The sequence below is a fragment of the Sceloporus occidentalis genome, unplaced genomic scaffold (assembly GCF_023333645.1).
Source record: "Sceloporus occidentalis isolate IW3139 unplaced genomic scaffold, rSceOcc1.0.p SCAF_183, whole genome shotgun sequence".
NCBI classification, from domain to species: Eukaryota; Metazoa; Chordata; class Lepidosauria; order Squamata; family Phrynosomatidae; genus Sceloporus; species Sceloporus occidentalis.
This window is the reverse complement of record NW_028317163.1, coordinates 292,636-317,845: the sequence shown is the minus strand read 5'-3', so window position 1 is coordinate 317,845 and position 25,210 is coordinate 292,636. Positions and strand designations below refer to the sequence as shown.

Genomic DNA, 25,210 nt, shown 5'->3' with positions numbered 1-25,210 from the left:
AATATTTTATCATACAAGAGAAAAAAAAGATTTATGGAAGGAGTTGATATCACAGAAGGTTAGGTTGAGTGTGAGAGACACATTCCATATCAATAATTATACATAATATTGATACTTAACCCATTGACATAAAAGATTTTTTTTTTTTTTTAGTTCTATACAACATTTGAAATGATAAATGCTGCTAACATAGACAGAATGAAATGTCATAGCAATCCCATTTAATAAATGATTTAAGAATACTGAATCTCTTCTTGTAACAACAAAGACATGTTAAACTTATAACACTTGTTTGGGGGTTTGTGTTTCCGAGACACCGATACTATGTAACTAATTTATTATATGGGCTATGGACAAGAATGCTGAATTATGATATATCTCATAGAAATAATAAATATGGACTGCTTGAATTAGTGCTTTCTTCCCCCCAAATAACTATTTTTAACTACTTTATGTAGCCTACTTATAATTGCATTTACTAAACCTTTAAACATGTGCTGGATTCTACAGCTTGGGCCGGATTTTCAGCGGGATAAAAAAAGTAACCACGTAGAGCGCTCCTTGGGAAAAATCTTCTTGCTCAAGCTCACTGAGCGCTCCAACGATCTACAGCATTACAGCACAGTAATATGGGGGAAAAAACCTTTACCACCCAAAATGTTGTGGTTGAAAAATTATAGTCATTGGGAAAAAAAACAACAAATTTTGGATATTTGTTCATTTAGAGCAGTGCTGACCAATTGGTGACCCATTGACCAACTTTGGCTCTACAGGGAGTTTGTACATCGCCCATCCTATAAAAAAAAAGCATATGTTCTTCTGCTCTACGTTTCATTGAATGATTTCCACGCCATGCCCAGCCTATGGTCTGCTATGGTATGAAGAGTTGGCTCCTCCGATGTTGTTGGATAAGAGCCGGCTACTGATGTGTATCACCTTTACTTCTGATGAGGACCTTGGTTTGTCTATGTTTCGTCTGTTCCACCAAACCGTTAAATCCAAATTGTCATTCATGACAACACGCTTATATTGTATAAGTAAAACTTTATCAGCTTTCCTCATTTGTTATGTGATTACCCATAAAAACGTCCTTCCATGTTCTCTCCCCCATTGTTTAATGTTATGACCCAAGTGGCCGATTCAGTATTCAGATCTGTACCGGCCCCTGCCTTAACATCATTTAGAGACTTTTCTAATTGGGAAGGCAGGCTAAAGACCACCAAGTCCCCTACGGATCTACGGAAAACTGTTTGGTGGCCAATAATTCCATGAGCCTAATAAGATCAACTTGCTGTTGTATGTATTCAATAATCAATACTAGGATGTATACATGAAAAATGCAACTCAACAACCTTCTTGGATGCAATGATCTCCCTGTTGTATTCTCCTCCTTTCTATCCTGAAGCTCTGTTGACCTTCCTCGCCTTTCCTTATTCTATGTCCATTGGGTTCCTCCAGTTATCATTCCTACATTACATTTTCTTATAGTGAAGTTTCCCGTAAAGTCTCCTCTCTTTCCTCCTTATATCGATCTCCCCCGAAAGTGTATTCCTCATGCGCGTTCTTTCAGCAAAGTAACTTTGCATTTGTATCAAGGGAGCCCCTATTTCATGGTTAAAGGTATCTGTCCAAAAATAACCAACTTAATTATGTATGTAGGCTCTACGTTGTATCATTTATATCATTATCTGCATGTTTGCATTTGTGTATGTTTACTTGTACACGCGTCCGCTAAAATAACATTTTTTAACAATTATTTTTACAGTTTGTCCAGCATTTTTGTTCCTTTTAATTCAAACAAATTATTAAAAACACATCTACAAGTAAAACACATGGACAGAACAGGATTGTTAATGGCAACAGGAGAAAAGAAATATATATATATATATAAACATGTTATTCAGAAATATAACAAAAAGAAAGACTTAGATTTTAAGTATTGAAAGGAGGTTTTAGCTAAACGACAGATCGGTATAAAAGAAACGAAATCTGCCCAAAAAAGATGTTTTTGCACAGTAGGGTTAGTCTGAATTATTTACATTTTGATTTACCAAAAGGAAACATACTTTTAATAAGAAAAGTCAGTGGGTTTTAAGGACAGACAGGAAATTCAGGTAAGCCTTTGAAGGCTTGGAGATCATAGATCAAGTCACCAACCTGGGTTAACTGTGATGAATCTGTCGTCTGACGAATTTCCGTCATATAAGTGGTCATCTGTAGCCGACGATCCTGATGTCTTTGTGGTTTGGTCAAGTTCATAGTCAACGTATGTGGTCGGCACTACGGTTTGTAATGGGACTGCATTTTGTGCAGTGGTATTCCCGTCATTGTCTTCTTCTAATAATAAAGAAGTATTTTGTTTATGTTCCGGACCCAACAAAGTTTCATTTGCGCCAACTTCTTCCATGTTATCGGCGGAAACTGATGTAGGAGTCGATTCGGTTTGATTTTGCGGCTCTGAGGAATGTGTAGTCGAGGTCTTCTTCTTTTCGGTTTCCTTCTCTCCTTCGTCATCGGGGTCTCGTTCCCCATCTTCCCCTTCACCCTTTTCATCTTTTTCTCCATCCTCTGCCCCCTCGTTATTTTTGGTGGGAGAGGCGTCGGTGTCGGAGCCTGCGGATGGTAAAGGTTCTGTGGTGGAAACAACAGTTTTTACCGTCTGTTTACTAGGAGATGAAGAAGCAGGAAGTCGAGTAGGCCACACCGTGCTAGGAAAGGAAGGCAAACCACCACCACTAAAGCCAAGGCCTGCAAGCAGAGTACTGGTAACCACAGAAGCCACAGTAGCCTGGCTCCCGCTGGAAGAAGGCCCCATTCCAGTAGCCATGGAAACAAAAGAAAAGGGAATGCCAGAAGAAGTCCACGTAGAAGATCCAGAACTGATGGGTGCCATATCGGCAGAAGAAGCTGGAGAAGCAGTAGGCTTGAAAAAGATCACCAAAAAGAGAAGAGAGAGAGAGTCAGTAATGTACCTGGAATATCATTCTTGCTAAACATTCTCATTTTTTCTTTCTGAATATTCCCTCTCTGTGTTGAAACAAAAAAACATCAAAACGAGCGAAAGAATGAAATAGTTCTTCACTCCTGAAGGCGTCTACTAACGATATTATTGAACACGTCGGGACACCCAGCCCAAGCTTTTATATATATATATATACACGTCACCCATTCAACCTACTTTATGTCCTTTGGACAAAATTCTAAATCAAATCCACATAACTACCGTATTTGCTCGATTATAAGACGAGGTTTTTTTCAGAGCAAATGCTCTGAAAAATACCCCTCGTCTTCTAATCGGGGTCGTCTTCTAATCAGACCTCAAATAGAGTCTGATTAGGAGACTAAGATCCAGATCCCCCGCACCGCTGCAGGGGACCTGGATCCTCCTGTCTCACCCCCCCCCCCCCATCATACACACACTTACCGGTGCTTCCTGCTGTATTGCCGGGGCAGCGGGTTGACGTCTACGCGATCCGCGTAGACAACGTCCGCTGCAGCCGGAAGGAGGTGTGGCTAGCAGCGGGGGTTGTCTGCGTCCGTCGCGCAAACCTTCCCCGACTGTCAGAGATCAGAGTTCCCCGCACCGGTGCGGGGAACTCTGATCTCTGACAGCCGGGGAAAGTATACACGACGGACGGATACAAACCCCCGCTGCCAACTCCACCTCCTTCCGGCTGCAGCAGAAGGCGACGTCAACCCGCTGCCCCGGCTGGAAGCACCGGTAAGAGAGGGCTGAGAGGGGAGGGGAGGGGAGAGTGTGTGTGTGTGTGTGTGTGTGTTAGTTAAATGGGGGTATAGGGTGTGTGTGTGTGTGTGTGTGTGTGTGTTAAATGGGGGCATAGGGCATTTCTGGAGTGGCGTTAAGGGGGCATTTAATAGAGCACTCTGCCTCCTGAAATGCCTTATACACCTATATGCCACTCTGCCCCATAATATGCATTTTAACCCCCTAAATGCCAGAGTGGCATATAGGGGTATAAGGCATTTCTGGAGGCAGAGTGCTCTATACAATGCCTTTTAACTCCCTTAATGCCACTCTGCCTCCTGAAATGCCTTATACCTCCCTATATGCCACTCTGCCCCATAATATGCATTTTAACCCCCTAAATGCCAGAATGGGATATAGGGGTATAAGGCATTTCTGGAGGCAGAGTGGCATATAGGGGTATAAGGCATTTCTGGAGGCAGAGTGGCACATAGGGGGTCAAAAGGCATACCATGGGGCACAGTGGCATATAGAGGGTTAAAAGGCATATCATGGGCCACAGTGCCATATTGGAGTGGCAAGCCTGGGGGCAGATGTGCGTAACTGGGGGACAGGTTGGAAAATACAAGAAATAAAAACAAAAAAAATATTTTTCTCAATCATAGCTTTTATTAAAAAAAATAGTTTACATGAATTAACATTTACTGGTAAAACTTTTTTCCTTTAGGGTCGTCTTATATTCAGGCTTTTTCTTTTTTTCCTAAGTTAATATTCAGATTTTGGGGGGTCGTCTTATAATCAGGGTCGTCTTATAATCGAGCAAATACGGTATTTCGTAAATATGTTTTTAATACTTAAGAATTTAGAAAATATATAATCTCCCAAAATGTATCCTGTATCTCGGTAGTTTAATTATACTATTGTCCGCCACCGGATGTCACCATTGTGTCACCTAGACTGCCCCCCCCCTCTCTTTGCGCCGTCTACAGAAAAGAAACAGATACAATTGGCAACAATAGGGAAATAAGGATTTCCTAACTACATTCAATTCACTTCCTCCGGACGCAGAGTGGAAATGAAGTATTTAAACCCCGTTCCAATGAGTTACCTCTTACCGCTGTTATTCTGTTCCGAAAAATCAAAGGATTGGATTTTATAATTCCTGAACAGCGAAAGAAATGTTTACGTTGTAATAATCGCTCTTTCATTCTCTTCCAGAATCAGGGACAGGAAATTAGTCTAGTAGACTTAACCCCTTGAACTTGTGGTTTCGGGGCCCTTTCTTTCTTTACTCAATTATTTGGGACCTGATATATATTTTTTTATTTTTGTTAAACTTGCATAAACTGTAATTCTAGAGGCTTGAGATATACGGAGTCTCTGAACACCAGCGTCACCATAAATGGATCCAAGCTCAACTGTTCTTTTCATGTTTCTTGGGGCCAATGCCCTTTTTTTCTTATTATTTAGATCTCCAAAGTGGGCTTTTTGTGTGGATAATATGATGAAGAACATCTTTCCACAAAGCTTTTGCCCCCTCCCAAAAAAAAGAGTCCCCAGCAAGTAGACTCCATACATGGCTTTCTCTACTTTGCCCATTTTATTATTATTATTTTATTTTTTATTTTTTACTTACCACTCCTGTTTTTACAATCCTGGTTCCTTCAAATACTCTCGTTGTGTTATCTGAACAACAAGGAAAAAAAAGGATACATGTTACCACTTCATGATAAACCACAATACCCACAATGTTTTACACAAAATGCAAATAAAATGCTCAAAATGCTATAAATATTGTTCTGGTTGAAATCCGTCCGATTTAAAGATGGGATGTCACCTGATGGCCTGCTTTGGGGTCAGCTGAGCTAATTAGTCTATAGACGCTAATCAGGTCATTAAGGGTATTAATGATCTCGCTTTCTTCTCTGCTCCATTCGCTGTGCAGGATGGGTCATCAGTAAAGAAAGTTCTGCAGCTTGGGGTAAGTAAAAGTCTAGAGCTGTGGACCTCTCTGGAGCCATCAACAGATGCTCTAATTAAGCTTAACAGATTGATTTAGGATTTTATACGAAGACTTGCAAATTCAGCAGTACATGGCCCATTACTCCTCTGTTGGGGCTGTCAGCAGGCGATGTCTTTCCAGATTAATTTTACGTTTGCAATCCATGAGAACTGTCAACTTCCCTCAACTCCAGAAGATGCCTAGTAAACACGCACTTATTTTATTTATATTTCTAAATCAATGAATTTAAATTCATTTAAAAATGGTCAATATTATTTTAGGAAAATGTTAGTGCAAAATAGAGCAATTATCTGTTTTTGTTTACTAAACGTTCATGGAGATACTTTGTTTCTAGGTTTGATTCTTTGCTTCTTGTAAACTATATTGTGTGTGTGGGGGGGGGGATTGTGTCTTCTAAGCGTGAATTACCTGCTGCCCACCTGGACCTGCCGCCAGGATACATCACTGACAAGGACCTTTTTCTTTTTTATTTTAACCCAAACTGACAACCACAGGCTCGTAGCGACCTATTCAGCTTGCTGGTAGTTTTTAAATACCCCCCCCCCCCCCCCTGTAAAATACAAGAGTTGTTGCCATCTTGGTGTAAAATCCAACTTGAAAAACTAAAACGAAAGGAGGTTTGTGTTCAAAAACATCACGCTGGGAAGGAAAGAACGTTCACCTTGAAATAGCATTGTCTGACTGAAGTCGCTGCGCATGTCGTTTCGGCAAACCGCTTGGACTCGGAACAGATACAGGATGTCGGGCGAAACGTGGTTAATAATGGCTTTCTGTTTAAGATACAAAAAAAAAATAATGGTTTATTAGAAAAACTGTATTCTGCGCTAATAACGCGCACAATAATTGTTATCCATGTTCCATTACAGTGTATCCTTTCTAAATTCCTTCACCTCCATGACTAAGCTCCACGTGGCCCATCTACGGCCCTTGAGACCCCACAACATCCGAGGCCTTAAGTGTCTCCTTACTTAACTTAATGTTTATTATAAACCTTATCAGATCTCACAGTTTATCCTTTTCCTCCTAAAAACATCACAGAAACCATAGGACCATTTTTCCCCCCCACCGTTTCCATGGCAACAACCTATGAGTGCCTCCATTTCCGTCACATGACAATTAAGTGTCCCAGTAACTAAAGTCAACAAAGTAATTAGAACAGTGCATTTAAACAGCAGGAATCATTTAAAATGTCATTCCCTACAAATATATTTTCTTTAATTATATAACGGATCGGTTTAGGTACTTTTTACGCTTTAAAACACTTTTATATATATATATATTTATAAAAAAAAAGAGAAATACCTGCGCAGACCCACAAACTATACACAAGTAATAACTAATATATATTTTTAATGTTGTGCTTGAGATGTAACATTGAAAGGCCGCTTTTTTTTTTTTTTATTCATCAAGGAAATTATGCAACATCTCAGGCGATGATCCGAAGCACCTACTCTGTTGTCACATTTCACTTGTAAATCGCCAACGCACGAGACGAGCCCGCTTACTCTTCATGTCAAACGTACTTTTAAAATTGTAATATTGAAAGTATAAATAATTCCTGGTGAATAATATTTCATGTTTGACATGTAGGGAAATCTGCCACCCAATTTGTTTTTCCATAAATTGTATAAAAGAAAGAAGTCTCCATAAATAATATATATCTACACCGCTGTTCAAAGGTTTTGGGGTCTCTGAGCTGTTTTCATGGAAAACGAGGATATTTCTGTCTGTAACGTAATCACAAAAGGGTTTTCTAACCATCAATTAGCCTTTTAAACTTAAACTTGGATCAGCGAACACAACGTGCCATTGGGACACAGGAGTGATGGGAGTGATAAAGGGCCATTGGAACACAGGAGTGATGGGAGTGATAAAGGGCCATTGGAACACAGGGGTGATGGGAGTGATAAAGGGCCATTGGAACACAGGAGTGATGGGAGTGATAAAGGGCCATTGGAACGTAGGAGTGATGGGAGTGATAAAGGGCCATTGGAACGTAGGAGTGATGGGAGTGATAAAGGGCCATTGGAACACAGGAGTGATGGGAATGATAAAGGGCCACTGGAACGTAGGAGTGATGGGAGTGATAAAGGGCCATTGGAACCCAGGAGTGATGGGAGTGATAAAGGGCCATTGGAACCCAGGAGTGATGGGAGTGATAAAGGGCCATTGGAACCCAGGAGTGATGGGAGTGATAAAGGGCCATTGGAACGTAGGAGTGATGGGAGTGATAAAGGGCCATTGGAACACAGTGCTTTTCTTTCAAAAATAAGGAAGTTTCTAAGTGAGCCCAAACTTTTGAACAGTCGTGTATAATATATTTCAGAATCTGGCCCATGTTAAATGTTTTTGCCTGAAACGGCTCAGGAACATTAAGGCGTTGGTGGAGACGCGACGCCGGTCCGGCTCCTCGATCCTTCCTGTATAAGTTGCTACATTAGTCCCAACAAACCCGTGAATGGGAGGTAGACGTCAAATTGTTTCAAACAACAATAGAAAGATTATTATTGGTTACATTTCCAGTCTTATCCACAATGGTCGTTAAAATTGCACTGTAAATATAACAAAGTTCATTGATATTTTTAACAATGTATCAAATAGGTCAGATATACTGTATCAGGTATTTTGTTTAGATTACTGAGAGGGTGGTAGATAAATGGAACAGCCTCCCAGCAGAAGTGGTAGAGGGTAATACAGTGAGGGTATTAAACACGCGCGGGATAGACATACGGCTCCTGAATCTAAGACGAGACCAACGACTGATTAAGGTTTGCATCTTTACAGCGGTATACGGGAGACTAATATGAATTATCTCAAAGTATCTTTCACACGCATTCAAACTCAAGCATTCATTGGACGATTTCCCTTCGCAGTCCGTTCCAGCCTGAAAGCGGTTACTTTGTTCTCGCTTGCCGGGATTTGGAAGGGTAAATGTGTTGCCTGGTGCTGTTTGAGAGAGGAAAGTGCTGAGGATATCAAATCTTAAAATAGCGCAGGAAAGGAAAGCCGAATCGCGGTCAAAAAGAGGTTTTTTTTTGTTCTCTTCTTTCTGGACTGTGGTCACATTTATTTTAAAATGAAGCACCTACTATAAAAAAATCCCTTAAATTGGGTAATAGGAGAAGATAATGTAGAACAATTTAAAATATAACCTAAAACAAACAAACAATTGTACTTTTTTTTACATCAAGGCACACAAGAAACAATGAAAAAACCTGTCCCGTCCTCCAAGTCTTTGGTCTTCTGTTGAGGAAGGTCCTCTGTAGGCTTTAATTCCCTTACTGGATTAAGATCTACAACTTCTGCTGGAAGGCTGTTTCATCTACCACTGCCATGAAACTACCATAAGTACAACCCTGAGATCTTGGAACCCCTTCACTACAGAACATTTCAGAGGAAAAGCCCCATTGAGGACCCCTAGATTGGTAAAAAGATGGTGAGAACATACCAGCTCCTTGTCACTGTCCTTTATGAAAGTCTTCTCTTTCTCTTCGTCGTTCTTCGTCCAGCTGTAGGACACCATGTAGTTAATTACCGGCGGGTGGTATATGGTCTCCGGCTTATTCCACGTGACCAGTAACGCCGTCTTATTCATTTGTTGTACTTTCATGCTTACAGGAGGGGTGCTGCACACTGGAAACAATAAAACATAAAAAAAGTTTAATAAAAACACCAAAAAACATACAAAATGAATCACTCGTGGTGCATTTCACGGAATGTGCCTTTCTCCATCTTATACCTTTAAACTCGTTTAACGATAAAAAAATAAATAAAAAGTTTGTGACGGAAATTAGCTCTGGGAGATGCAGCTGCGTATCTTTATTATCCGAGTGACATCATCCGGTCACCAGGCAACCGTAGTCCCTCGTGGGGGGAAAAAAACGAAGATAATCGGATGGATTCAATACATGAATAGCAATCCTATAGACTGTAACGTAACAAGACAGTGATACATTGTATCTCCTAATAAAATCGCAACAGATTTTTTGTATTTTCCATTGCAAGCTACAAGAGGGTCGCTATGTAATTACTTGTGATAAATGTATCTCCAAAAGTAACTCCAGTTCAGTAGACCGGCCCTCTGTAAGACGATGAGATGTTAACATTGATGGCACTTCCATGCAGTAGATCCCCAATGACCCGAGTCATTTTTGGGAACCCCAATATCCTCCATTGCGGTTACCCAACATGGCACGTTGCGTAATACGCATATTGGACTGCGGTGCATCATACAAGTTACATTCCACGGGACACGCTCAATCAGAAGGCTACAACCAGGCGTCCATCGTTATCGTTAGAGGGGTTGATTAGGGGAGAAGACCAGTGTATCCCACCTGTCCTAACTGTTCGAAGGTTTGATGATGTCGGGGACTGAGGAGCCATGATATTCCCGGGTTATATTCTCTGTAGCCGCTGTTGGCCGGCCATTGAGTAAGTTCCAGCTATGGCTTTATAAATGAAACACGGACAAAATCTAACAAGATGGATAATTGTCCATCACTGTAGGTTTAGGGCGATTCATTTGTAAATTCTGACATTCTCAATGAAAAAGGAATGCAGAGGCAAAGGGTGGCTGGTGGTCCTTGGGCTGGGTTTAGGGTGGCCCTGCCAATAGTCGCTTCAGGTACGGGGTCTGTAATTAACAATTTACCTGCTGAAACATGAATAAGGAGAGGATAACGCACTCGTCCAATCAGGCAGGAGGATTCGATGTACCAAGGGGACCAAGTGATTAGGTGCACGTCTAATTGGATAACTAATGGCCAATAACTGTCATTATATGACTCCATTCATAAAAGACATGGCTGACCATGACCTGGAGACTTCAGTTTGTTGTAGCCGCGCAGGGTCTTAGCATCCCCTCAGCCCACCAAGGTTTTGACAACCGCCTCTTGCAGGAACAATAGAAATAAAAAAAAAACGGGCAGAAAAAGTTTGATTTAAGCAATTTTTAAGCAAATTTTGATCCTAGTTAAGCCAGCGTGTATATAGCGAGGTGGAACAACACTGTCAATCTAGGTAAACCTAAAGGCTGCCGGTACCTGCTGTCTGTTCTGGAAGACATGTGGCAGCTGTCGGAGCTGGAAAAGGAAATATTTAAGCTGCAGAATTCCTTAGCAAGAGGGAAACGCTTGCATGAATGGCACATGAAAAGGAACGAGCTGTCTGTCGGAGACATTTTCCAATATCACAACTCGAGGAGGCGAGTTCTTTCTCTTAACCGTCAGACAATGATTGCTCCAAAAATAAAGAGAAAGACAAACTCTGCAATTTCATGTCATCGATCAAAACGCTGACAAGTTTAAATACATCTCGGGCTAAGTGCACCCCCCCCCCTTCTGATATCGGTAGACTACAATCCTCATGATCCTCCGACTGGATTAGGGGGGCTTCTGAGTTTTCCTAACACCTGGAGGGCTGCAATGTGAGCGCATGTATAACACACAACTATCGGTTTCTTGCAGAAAGTTGGAAAATGATTAAATGTAAATAAATGAGACAAAGAAATAATGGAAATAACGAACAGAAAGGTAAGAAACCTTGAAATTTGCTTTCAAAATCTTACAATATTCTATAAAAACCATGATTTTTATTCATTCAATTCATTTTTTGTTTTAATTATGGATACTACTAATAACAATATTAACAATAATAATATCATTATTAATAAATTATATAATAATAAATAATAATAATAATAAATAATAATAATAATAATAATAATTATAATAAATTTTCTTCTGAAACACTTATTTTATTCTATCGAAAATGCATGCATTTTGCACTTTACTCAAAACTGTGAAAAAAACCTTATCTTGCAACCTCTGAGTATGCGCAGGTACATACAGGAAATTAAAACTGGTTACGATGTTATCAGAAATTCGGCTAAAAAAAGAAGAAGGACACTGTCTTTGAGCCACAACTACTCATCTTCATCATTATTTTTTTCAGGATTTGCTTAATTTAGTTAAGTTGCTATAAATTGTAGCTTCAAATACTACCAATGACATTTTTAAAATGTGTTAATAAAGGTAATTTCAATGCTTTCTGACCAGCAACATGTATAGATAAATGTTTGATGGCATAATGTTATGTTCCCTAACATCCCATTGTACTGCGCTACGGAATATGATGGCGCTTTATAAAACAATAAATAATAATTTCAGGTGTCCAGGTATGCTATGCTAAGTAAAATTCCAGTAGCTGTTTTAAGACAATAATTGTCTAAATTAAGTCGCAAATAGACCTTCAAACCCATCCCCTGACTCTGCATTACTTAATACCAGAAATATCATCAAGACTAAAAATACGTTTTAAGATTTTGTATTTAATGGACTTGATTTGAGAATTTCTAGTTTAGAACAATAAGAAACTATAGGATGTTTGTTTATTTATATATGATTTATTATATGATACTTCAAATTTGCCACTAAAAATTTAAAAAATTGCTTGCATGACCACCTGGACATGATACCCACCAAACGCCCATTCATCCGCCCGTTCACCCATTCATCCGCCGCTGTGCGTTTCTACACCCTTACACATGTGATTGACTGTATGCAATTCTATTTTCTTTGTGCTACATGCTCTAGAATCATTCCTCCCCATTTTATTACACAAACCAGTCAACCAAGAATGACAAAAACGACACAAAGTAAAGAAACGCATTACATTTTGACCAGTGAGATTTCAGCAACTCTCCTGCCCTGTGATCCCCCCATTCTTATACGCTCCGGTGGTTCCTGACAGCGGTGAATGAGATTAAGAATTCTCCGCAAACTCTAAGACCTCTAACAATGATAACCATCAGCAAAGACACCTCTCAGGTCATTCGCAGCGGTGTCAGGACTCACACCAGAACCTTCTCACTTGTGGTTTCATATAAAACAAACCCAATTCACAGTTTTGTATCTTCTGAGCACACTCTACGCTAAACAGCTTCCATTGTTTTAATTCCAAAGAATTCACTCAAATTGCTCTCGAGTTGATTTTCGAGGCAGCTCACCGGTGGCGTTGGCCAATGCAGAAAAAGCCACTCTTTGTTCTTCAAGTAAAATTCATTATTTATTCATGAAAATGATCTGTTTTCATCGCTCCTTCCAGTGGCATTGAGTATTTTAGCCCAGATAAAGCAAAGTGGACTGTGAAATATTGAGAAACGTTGTATCGGCATATAAGGTCTTCATAGTAATGGGGTATAATGTACACACTTATTTGTGAGATGGTTATACATGGATGTTCACATACATTCTGTGTGTTGTACTTAATGACGGCTTCACATATCTCTCCAGGTGAGTCATTGTTAAACGGCAAAAGGTTTTCAACATTTTCAGACTTAGCATACATTAGCCGAGCTGACTCCAAAGCCATTATCAGAAGAATGGGCTTTGGAAAATTGATAAGAATGCCTGGATATATTTGTACATTTTTGTGAGAATACAAAAGGGTTTATAATCGACTCGAACAATGAATGGAAATGTGCTTTGAAGGGTAATGGTATACAGTACTATGCAAAAGTTTTAGGCAGGTGCGGACAAAAAAATTATTTGTTCTTTTGCCCGTAATAACCTCTCCCCAATTGGAGGAACGAAGGGGAGGGTGTGTCCGGAAGCTCCGCCATTTTGTGAAAGCCCATCGGGAGGTCACGTCACTGCCACGGAGAAGCGGATGAAGAATGAAGACTTTTTGGATCAGCGGAACATGAGAGAAGAAAGGAGAAGAAGAAGATGCAAGATAAGAAGCAAAGCTGCGAGGCATGAGACATGGAAGAGGTTGGCGGAGAAGATAGTGAGACATTCCAACAGAGCGTGAGAGTGAATGAGAGCATGAATGAGAGAGTGGGTGAGCGTGTGAGTGAAAGAATCAATGAAATGTAAATAAAAACTTAGAGCGCTCTGTTTTCATTTGTTATGTTGGGGGGGTCCCTCCTCGTTTAGGGGTACGGGTCCAAATGCACAAGTCCAGTACAGACTACTGTTACCTTATGGCATTGTAAGCATCTTGGTTAACTTGAGAAAGCAAGAGATTTTATTCCTGACAGAGGGGACAATCCATAATTTTAAACTTTCATCCCGAGCAAAAATACATAAAATTCCCAAGAAGTATTTTTTTGGGGGGAAATAAAAAAGAAAAGAAAACCGTGTTAAAGAACATAACAGGGGATTGTTATATCATATTTTGTAACAACGCTTTCTGCTGCTTTCACAGTATGTGGTGCGTCTGCCCACCGGCTAAATGTCCCAAGACTTTTTTTTTCTCTGTGAAAAGGTAAAATATTGGTTTTATGATGAAAATTCAAGATATTCTTTAAAGACGAATGCTACAGCTGAATGAAGACTTCCCTTCTGTTTTTTCCCCCCATGCATCCAGTTGGTTGAATATCTCATCACTCTCTCCAACGGAAAGTTATACCCACACGTTTCAATTCAACGGAGTATTTTAATCAAATTCCATCTGACTGCCCTTGGTGACAGATTGCAATGTGCCGCACCCACATAACTAAAACATCCGCCTCGTCTACACGTTCCTCATCGCAACCGCTTATAAAAGCATCGGAAGGGAACTGTATGATCGCCAGCAGCATCTGACAGTTTTATTCCCCCTTTTCAACAAATCTCAAGCGACAGCGCGGAGGCAGCAAATATATCATCTCTTACCCCAGTAAACTAACAATATTTGGTGATGCTAAATAGTACCGAGGTTGGACCAGAGCTTCTTCATACAATGAATCCCCCCCCAAAAAAATCCTTAACCCCCTGTGTGTGCAGATGACACTAATTAATTAATTAATACATTTAAAAAAAGATTTATAAGAAACACTGGTGAATAAGAAAGGGTAATCTTTTGGTGCTCCAAAGTCTTCTACTGTCCCTCAACTGGAAAACGATGTGTGGGACCCAACAGGATAAAATACATGAAGGAGGAATTCTTTAAACTCTTCAAATTTGACTTTATGTTTAAAATATAATATTAATATTTTCTACAAATATCACTGTGAGAACTTTTTTATGGTCTACAAAAAAAATCTATACAAGGCACCATGACGGAGGAGAAGAAGAGGCTCAAAAACTTGAAGGGCAAAGTCCAGGGATGGGAGACCCTTAAGATTTCCACAAATCAATCCTACAGACCCAGATATTTTTATTTTTGGAAATACCTTATGTTATATTTAGAAAAGGAAGATTTTCAGTCTGAATTTTGAGATGCCTCTGCTCTAAAACAAAGTCACAGTTATCCTACAAGGGTCTCAAGAACATTTAGCTTTGGGGGGAGGGGGGGGGGCAACAACTGACGGAGTCGCCTTTCAAAAATAAAACCAACCCAGACATCCAACGGGATGAGACAAGAGCCATTAGGTCACTGTTCGCAGATTTTGCTACACAATGCATTCCCTCCGAACCTTTTGCGAGCGAGTGATTGATGCCGGACTGCCTGTCGTAACCTCGATGTGAGAGATGGCTTCTCATTTATGATGTCAGGAAGGTGAAATAGTGAACCTAAACTAAATTGCTCAGTTTGACTAGTGCTGTACCTTTGACTTCAAATCAATATTTGGAACGTTGCCCCAGATAAAAAAGGAATAAAATTAAAAACCTCATAGTGTTGGGTGACAAGAGAGAACGGGACTCGCACCCAGCGTATTGTGTTGATGAAATATCTGATATACTAATTTGAAATTTCAAAAATTTTTTACCTTAGAACCTTTGATGAACATATAGGGAACTGTGACAATTTTGATATATTAGCGTCCATAAATAAACTTGCCGTCGTCGGGAAAAATGTTGATATAAAAAAATATACGCGTTGGCGGACGTGTAGAGGGCTCGCTGTCTCGTTCGATGAACTCACAACACGACAAAGAGGACGGTGCAGCAGAGTGGAGGATTTTCATCTCTAATTTACAAGACGCAAGATCTCAAGCAGATGCTGTGTGTTATGACCGTGAGAGTTAAATGTCGGAAGTAATTTATTATTACGCTCATGTTTCATGGAACAGGAAGCAGGTAACACTTCCTTTCTGTAGTTTATGCTACTAGTTTTGTAGAATTTATATTCCACCCAGTGGTTTCTAAATGTTATTGAGGACATAGTCAAGGGATCCCACCTGGAAACTATCCCCCCCCCCCTCCCGGGAGACTACCTGGAGGTCTCCCTGTTCTGGGGTGGTGGCTTTGTAAGGTGGGTGGGGTTAGCCATGGACAGGTGTAGGTCCCCATACACCTTAAGGAGACAGGTAGTGGGAGGGAACTTGGTGAGGAGGGTGTGTGTGGCCAAATATCAGTCCCCTGCCCAGAGAAGGCTAAAAGTGACCAGGAGACCCAAGGAAGCAAGCCTTCACCCAGAGACTCCGCGTCAAACTTGGAGAGTTTCCAAGACAGATGAAAGAGGTATTTGCCTCAAGATCTGGACTATTTTGTTGCTCAAGTCTGGAGCTATAAGTTAACAGGAACCTGTGCAGAACGCCCATCAGGTCAAAAGGCACGTACGGGATGCCACGTCTCATCCTGCTTCCCCAGGAATAGATTTTTTATAAAAGATTTGCCCTTCTAACATACTTACTGTTAAGGGGTATTGGGTAAAAGGTAGGTGGAACTCAGTAAAGCAAAACACTTTGGCCAAGGATTGGTGACCATTTTAAGAAGATAAAGAGTCGCGCCTACATTAACCAATGTCCATCTAGAGCTTCATGCGTTGGACACCTAGAAAGAATCTCAGGAAGCTTTAGGAAAGATCATCTAAACGTCTCACCGTTCCAACGCACAAAAAACTCAGCTCCAGAAAAAACTTGCCGGCTCCATTCTTAGCTGAATAAGATTAGAATTTTCTTCCAAAGCATTCTGCGATACATTATTATACAAATCTACAAATCTACCCTTATTTTAGTCTAATTCCAAATATAAAATTATAATGCAAATATAATCAAATGAAATAGAAAATGATGTGTAAGATTCACAGGAAGAAAATAAATAAATCAATGCACGATTTTAGGTCAGGTTGCCTGGTTTTCGCAAGGTGACTGATTTCACCAGGGAAACGCATTATCCGTTCCTATGATCACTGCTTTCTCATATCGTGGAATCCATTCGCAGGGTAAGGCTTGTTTACAACAATACCTGGATTTGGCCTGGCAGCTCTCCTGCCCTAGAGAAACACAGCGCCGAGAAGTCTACCAAACAATCCGTCTTCTCTACAAACACCGAGAATTCTAAAGCAGAGAGAGCTCTAGAATGTCTGCCGCTAACCAAAGCGTGAACAAAATAAGCTCACGATCGCTACTTAAGCCATTTCGGACCCTTTAACGACACACGCTGAAAACCTCGTTCTTTTAGGAGACTAAAAATTATTGTTACTGTTGCTAATTAGCTTTATCGACTCTCTTCAAACACCGAGTGCGCCCGACATGAAACAAATGTTTGGGTTCTTTTTTCTAGGTGTTTTTGTAAGTCACTGGTCACGTAAAAAACACAATATGCGTTACATTTTCTATTTGTGGCTGTGTTTGCAATAGCAAAAGGCTTAAATCCCATGGCGTAAAACAAAGATAATTTCCCAGAGCTAAAAACACCGGGGAGATGGAATCAGGTGTGATAAACAGCGTAGAGCCGAGAGAGGAACCCATAGAGCGTTTACACGATTATACTGACCCCACAGACACACACCTTGGTTTGTAAGTTTCGTAGAGCCACAGGGGAGCTGGAGAAATTTAACGCACCGATGTGAAATCTGCCTACCGGGTGTTTTTTGTGGATTCAAGAAAAAAAGCTGACTTGTGAAAACAAATGATTAAACAATAGACCCTATAATTACACAAGGGCACCCCAGACCCAGAACGTCTCAACGTGACACAACGCAGCTTTCCCGAGTGATCATCATGGGTTGTTTGGAATAGTTAACAGACTTGGCACCGTCCCTGGACTTTTAACAAAGAAAGACCTGGCCACGATTAGCTCCAATTTTTATGCAAATGGAAGAATCACGGAAGGCGTCCGACCTGACACGTTCCAGGTCTATCGATTCTCTTTGCCACAGAGCTCCAGCGGCCGTTTAATGAGCCAGATCTTCTGCTCTAGGATGCCATCGTTACCGAGAGTCCTGCTTGCTCCCTAACCTGGTTTGTCAATCTGACTTTAGTTGAAACCTTGCAGATTATCAGCTTTGCTTCTAGATTGACCTCTGGTATCTCAGCCCTCGTTCCTTGAGATCCCTCTACACCTATATCCCCGACTGAGACACTGAAACCTCGCACTCTCCTGGTATGATAGCACTCACGTCGCAGCTTGTACAAAAAAAGAACTTTTTATCTTTAGAGATTACATATGAATACCAAATTCTTTAATACAGAGAACACGTAATAAACATGTTTAGCCTTATTAATTAAAAGTCTACCAGAACCAGATTCTTGATTATTTTCACAAAAAAAAGACAGAACATCTTCAGTCTTTGTCTAAAGAATTAGTAAATATCTAAATTTATAATAAAAGAAAAATCCATTTCTTGTTAGAATTTTGAGAAAATTTGAGATTAAAATTAGTAAATAAATGTAAAAGAATAATAATTAGATTTGTAATAAGAGCTTTAATAGCCGACGTCACCTTTTGAGGCCTCTGTGCCGAACGAGTTGTCGAAGTAGTCGGACATATCCTCGTTCCACGCGTCTTTCACCGCCGATTTGAAGACGAGCCGATCATTCAGGCTTTGCTTCGGTCGGAAGTTGTTCCTCAGATACTCCACCGATTTGACGTGGTCCTGCTGTTCCGTCGTAAATATGGAATAAAACGCTTCAAGCTGAAAGCAGAAATTACACGGTGGAGTTAAAGAGCATCTATTACTTAATGTACTAAACGCGCGGCTTATATGGACACAAACGGGAAGGCGGATAATCCTGCCAAGAAAATCGGCAACCTGGAATTTTATGTTCCCACTGATTCTATATTGAACTGATTTCCTATATATCACGCAAGCTCTCTCCGGCAAATCATAGGCTTCATGATGGATGGAAATTTCTAGCAGTGACTGGTAACATCGTGCAGACAAGTAAAAACATTAAAATAAAAAAAAATAATAAAAAAAAAAAAAAAGGACGTGTCAAAAATTGTAACTTTATTATGATACCCCTTTAAGACAGTTCTAGAATGTTTTGCGGTGTGCGGAAGGTCAACTGAATGACATTTAATGCGCTCGAGGTATGGAGCTTAAGCCATGTAACTAGTAATTACCAAGAGACATATCCCCAATGGCAAAAGGCATATACAACATACCCCCAACTACCCCAACATAAGAGGTAAGTAACAGGGGTTGGCAACAATATTTCAGCTCTGGGGTAACACTGAGGTCTTTTTCTATAAATAGATAAATTCTTGAACCATATGAGAAATATTTTATATCTCTGGCCTCCTTTGGATTGTTTGAGCGGCTTGGCTTTTGGTCCCTCCTGACTATCTCAGAAAAACAAGGAAAGAGACGGAGCTTCAGAGCGAAAGGTGAGGAAACAAGCACATCTTCAGACAAACCGTTTCAAAGAGCATCGCAATCATTCTTTCTGCCGACATATCGGTCCTGGAGCTAAATCAGCTTACAGAAAGAACATCTTCATTAGCAAGTTTCGTGAGGACTTGAACTCTATTTAGTGCGCGACTCTGGTGTCTTTACAGGGAACACTTTAGCAAACGATACTCTAGTTACATTGTATCTACGTTAACATTCGCGTTGTGTTGCAGTCATGTATGGTATACAACCATTTTGTTTAAAACCAGTCAACGTCCAAACCTGATCCTCAAAGACCACCAGCCCGCCGTGGTGTTTCCAAGTCATTGACACGCGGCCGATTGTAACGTACCTGGTGATAGGATATGAGAACGGGCCGACTAAACACGACCCACTCCACAATCTCGCTACAAGGTGGTGTGGTCAGGGATCCCGTGTAGCGGTAAAAACTTCCGAGTGACGCTGGCAGTAGATCCCTCAGAACAAACGGGTCTAAAAAGGTTTCTTTTTCTGCAAAAGAAAACGGAAAACAATATGTCTCTTTACATAAAATAGGCAGATCGGAGGCATTTTACAACAGTCATTAAAAACAAAAAACATTGTATCCCTAAAGTATAATATTGGAGAATTTTTTACTTAATGAAATTAATCCAGCAGCTGGAAGATGAATTTAATTTCTGATGTCTTTTTTACTAATCACAAATCACGTGAAGTAGCGAGAACATTGAAGATGCGTATAAGGAGTGCATAACGAGGACCGCGCGTGACTCTCGTACACGCTAACCATTTGTGATAGCCTCACCGTGCAAATTACACAGCGCTGATCTCGACCAACTCCGTTATCACGTTTTATCAAGGTCCTAAGCCAATATTATATATAACCTTCTCCTGTAGAGGCAAGAAACGCAATAAAGGCACTAATCCAATAACAACAACAGAAGGCTCTGAAGAACTCCTGCTTCTTCCAATACACGTAGAAAAAAACCCAAAACAGATCTTGTGTTTCAGTTCAATATCTGCCGGGAAAATATGGCAGGAATGCCGATTAAGGAACCTTTTTGTCCGCGGTAACTCGGAATCAGGGTGGAAGGGGAATCGCATAACTATCTTCTCGGTATCAATATCCAGGTTGATGATGAACAATTTAGAGGGACACAGGAAACGTAAGAAGACCCAGGTACAACAAGACCAAAGTCTACGTGGTCAAGGTCCCATCAACCTTTCATGGCCAAGGTTCCATCTCCTTGGTGGGTCAAAGTGGTGGCGCAGTGGAAAAGATGGCGAATATGTTCATCAAAGTCTATCCTCCATATGCCTACACTATCATTATTAAATAATTAATAGTCCATCAAAGTAAAAGATGAAGAACAGGAATGCTAAATTCAAAGTTATTCAAATTTCTGCGCATGAATAATGAATGATTTTCATATTAAATACACACTTTATCAAGCAGTCTACAATTCGTCTCATTCTGTCTTTCGTTTTAACCATTTGGAAGAACATAATGAATTATCAACCTGAACGAGGATCATGCCAACAAGAAGATGCCTTTTTAACATGCAAACAGCGTTCTCTACTTCTGTCTTTTTTTGACGATAAGATACGTCAAGTTTTTTCTTGTTTGTTTTTGAAAAAAAGCAGCGAGTCTCTTCTCAGTTTCCTAAGTCCTTGAAGGTTTTTTTCTATTATTTATTTATTTAATATTTTTATGCTGCAAACTGATCGCCCAGAACCATCTAAAATGTCACTATTCATTAAGCATTTATTTTGAGTTTAATTGAGGGGGTGGTCTGTGGGCAAATGCAAAAGTTCAGTTTTTTGTTTTTTGTTTTTTTTTTTAATGCTCCTAAGAGCTGAATTTCCTGAAAAAACCCCCAAAGAAACAGCTTTACTCATCTTCTCTCTCCGGGCTGTCAAACAGACTTTAATATTCTCTAAACAGCGACCTCTCTCTCTCTCTCTCTCTCTAAACCTCTCTAAACAGTCAACCAATTTGCAGGATTCTGAAATGGAAGCATCGAGGTTTCAAAAACGTACATATCCAAAAGCAGTCAGATCTCTTTAATCTTTGCGAATGTATGCAAGGTAATCTATCTGCATGTAGGTTATGAAAATAGTTCTTTTGTAGGACGGGGAACAGATTAAGACCTCTTTTCCCACAGGATTAAGGGGATCTAAGACTCCATATCTTCAACAACAACAAAAAAACACTTCAAAGACCTTCTGTTGATTGTGAGGTTCCCACTGGCTGTGATCACCAAGAAAAGATGGTCCGTTAAAATGTACATTACACATAAAGAATGTTCTTTATTGACGGTTTCAAGGAGAACCCATCACACACCCAACGAGACGACCGCATTGTAACGCGGCCTATTGAAACGCAACTAGGACAGCAACTATAGTCAAGTGCTTCGGCTTGGCAGCTTAGCGCAGCGTTCACGCTTGCGACACAATTTTTATTTGGTTTAATTCTCATTTCTTGTCTGAATTCTACTTAATCCCTCGCGGGTCTGGCAACAAAATCCAAGAAAAGAAGAGAGAGGAAGCAAGAGAACGTATTAACATTCCCATAAATAGATTTGAAAAGCACACAAAAAAAAGGGGAGAGCTCCCCAAACATCCAAACCCCCGGCTTTGATATCTTGATCCTCGCCTTTTTTTTCCTCCTTGAATCGCCCAACACAAAAGCAAACTTCTATCTGCGAACCTAAACTATCTGTAGTGTCTTCTTTGTTCTTCGCAAGACTGCAGGTCATCCCAAGGTGATTGAAAGCGAGCAAATCCCCAGAGAAATCAGAATTTAAAGCACGGATGGAACGTACGGTATGTTGTGAACTTCAGAATCAAAAACACAAGAAGGAATAGTAAGAATTACATTATAGCGGCTCTTATTTTATCACTCAATTAAAAGGGAAATATTTTATCGCGTCAAAATAAATGTTATAAGCGTTACGCGCTCTCCCTCCGCACCTCTAAACTTCACGTTTCAATCAAGGTTTTCCTAGTTTAAGCGTGCATCAAACTCATGAAAAAATATGAAGATCTTAAAGATGTAAACTAGAAATCATCAGTTTCCTTAAATCTCATTATATCAGTGATTATCTGATTTTCCTTATTTCACGTTCATCCAACTAACATCAAGGACGCCAAGTTCCATCACCAATATCATTCCAGGAACCCAATGTCACATCACGTTTTCTGACAACGGTTGATCCATTTCCCAAACTCTACATAACAAACAGTGATGTATTCACATTGGAAGCTGCCCCGGGCCTGAACGAGGGCAGCACTCCCAGCCAACTCTCCCCCAAGACCGTCGTCTTTGATGCGGAGCGCCGGGAAGAAATGCACAGCGAGTCGCGGATAAAAGGCAACAAGTACTTTTTAAAGCAGTATATGGCGGCTGTGCCAGCTCAATACAATCTCCATGGTGCAAACGCGCCAGTTGGGGAAATCAAAGACCTCTCCTGTAACCAGCCAATTGGCCAGTGGGACACTGGGGGGGGGGGGCTATTTGCCCAAAAAGGCGATGTGCCCCAAAATTTGGTGACGGGAGGACTGGGCTTGCTGCTCTATGTCACTAATAACAGTTCAAACTTAGTTGGACATCCACAACGTGCCTTTTGGGAAGCCATAAAGTTGGGTAACCCAAAACCCACAGAGCTCTAGAATTATCAACGTTCCAAAAACATTTTATTTAGCAAAGGCGCTACCTTTTTAAAATTGTACGTCATCGAAAACATACCACCGTGGCACGTATGGGGCAAAAAAAGTTTTGACCACTAAATACCGATTTATTTTTCAATCGGAACAAGCTGGGCTCCCCGAGTATTTTTCTTCCGCATCTAAGAAAAAAATGGTTTAAAGTCTTTCGCAGGGTCGATAAATCATATCTCATTAATAATGAAACAATGTATCGTTGCATCCGTTGCCGTGTATAAATATACGAGGCGCTAACCAGAGATTTCTCCGTTCTCTGCTCCGGGCGTGTTATCGGAACAGAAAATTTTCTTCTATCCACGTCTCATACCTATTTTTCAAACACTGTAGATTTATTGCCGCTCGCAGCTGCGATGTTAAATGACTCGGATGCAGAACAATTAATCGTAACCGCGATTTGTTTTAATCTCCAAGTGTCAACGGCTTTTTTAGATTTTTCAGTCAAAATACCAAACAGATTGCTTGTGCTGAAATTTAAGAAGTTAACTTCTTGGTTTGCAAAGAGAAGAAAACATTTTTATTTTTTATTTTTTTTTGTTCGGAAAAACACAGATGGCATTTAACCAGCAGATCATCCGTCCCGCAGTTTTAACCAGACGGTCAGTACAATTATTAAAACAAAAGAAATCACCGCGTTGAAAACAAACTAAACAATCATTTCCATTTTGGGGGGGGGGGGAACAAAAAACCCCCACTGAATTATACAATTTCTTTCTGTTCTGAAAAAATAAACCAAAATAATACATTTATACTTTTACAGGTATACATTCTACTGTTCAAAATTTTTTTTTCATGGCTGTAACATAATTACAAAAGGGTTTTCTAACCATCAATCAGTCTTTTAAACTTAAACTTGGATCAGCGAACACAACGTGCCATTGGAACACAGGAGTGATGGGAGTGATAAAGAGCCATTGGAACACAGGAGTGATGGGAGTGATAAAGAGCCATTGGAACCCAGGAGTGATGGGAGTGATAAAGGGCCATTGAAACACAGGAGTGATGGGAGTGATAAAGAGTGATGCACATCGATGAAGAGATTCCATTAATTGGATTTCTGATCCATTTTATACTATTTTAATTTGCTTTTCCTTTCAAAAAGTCACCCAACCTTAACCTTATCTAACTAATACCACACTAACTCCCACTACACCAACTACTCAATATTAATAAAAAATTACATATACAAATTAACCCCTTAGGGTCATTAATCCTGAATTTTTTTACCAATGACGTGCCAGATACATCATTGATCCTCTAGGGACATCTTTTCATTACCTGGTATGTCATTGGTCCCAAATGGGGTTACATTTTGGGTGACCAGTTGAACAATTTATACATAACATATAATATATATATATAATTATACTTCACTATCTCCCTCTAATTTGGTTGAAATTACAAAGAAGCAACGAATATACTTTATCTGTTTTTTTGTTCCACTTTGGAAAATGATTCTTAATGCCAAACCTATTGCTCTCAGCCAACACTTCTTTAAAAATGTTTAACTTTGGACAATGCCAGGGGCCGTCGTACGTCGTAGCTGAGAATTTGCTTCAATTCAAATAATGTTCTGCAAACTTGGAATGATTTTTGCAAATGGATGGACTTGATTTATTATTATCTCCAAAACATGAAGACAAAATAATTTATGAAGGAACAAATATTCTGAGAGGAACGATTTTCAAAACACGCAGAAGATAAATAGCGTAAGAGAAACATCAGCACTGTGCTGTTGTGCTAATATAGATGATGTATAGTAAATTGGAATGATTTATAATGCACTCATTCCAGGGCAGTGACTGAAAAGGAAAAAAAAACATGTTTACTGTTAGCAGAAATCCATTTCCAGGTAAAAAATGGGTTTGATCCTTACTAATGAAATAATGGCCGCCATACCTTCAAGAAAGGATTAAATGAAAAATTCATGGGCGAGTTTATCCTCCGGCTCTACGGTTTTGCAACAAATTATTTAAGAGGTAGCTAACTAATGCCTGGTGGACTACAACTCCCACAACTCCCTGCCAGTTCAAACCAGTTGCTGTCCACCTAATACCCTACCAATCTCATTCCATAGTGGGGATTGTAGTTCATAGGCAGCCAAGCCACATCAGCATCCTTAACCTCTAAATCATGGTGTCAACGGATACTTTCTTGCCAGAGCCTTATCTGAGGCTCTTGGTGAGGAGGTCACGTCCACTTCTGGAAGCGGAAGTCAGCGCAGGGACTTTGCCCCCGGGTGGCTTAAGCGTTCCCCTTACCTTGCGGTGTCTGGG

At 40.2% G+C, this 25,210-nt stretch overlaps 1 protein-coding gene across 1 annotated transcript in view; it reads right to left on the bottom strand.

Annotated features, from left to right (window-relative positions):
- The window catches only part of LOC149278692 (receptor-type tyrosine-protein phosphatase gamma-like), a 176,319-nt gene that overhangs the window by 39,137 nt on the left and 111,972 nt on the right, over window positions 1-25,210 (bottom strand). The window contains exons 7-12 of the mRNA XM_089501835.1: window positions 19,567-19,724; window positions 18,323-18,515; window positions 9,178-9,362; window positions 6,391-6,499; window positions 5,343-5,392; window positions 2,158-2,923 (exon numbers count right to left, since the gene is read on the bottom strand). Of these exons, the coding sequence (XP_089357961.1) occupies window positions 2,158-2,923; window positions 5,343-5,392; window positions 6,391-6,499; window positions 9,178-9,362; window positions 18,323-18,515; window positions 19,567-19,724 (1,461 nt within the window). The remainder of the gene's footprint in view (window positions 1-2,157; window positions 2,924-5,342; window positions 5,393-6,390; window positions 6,500-9,177; window positions 9,363-18,322; window positions 18,516-19,566; window positions 19,725-25,210) is intronic.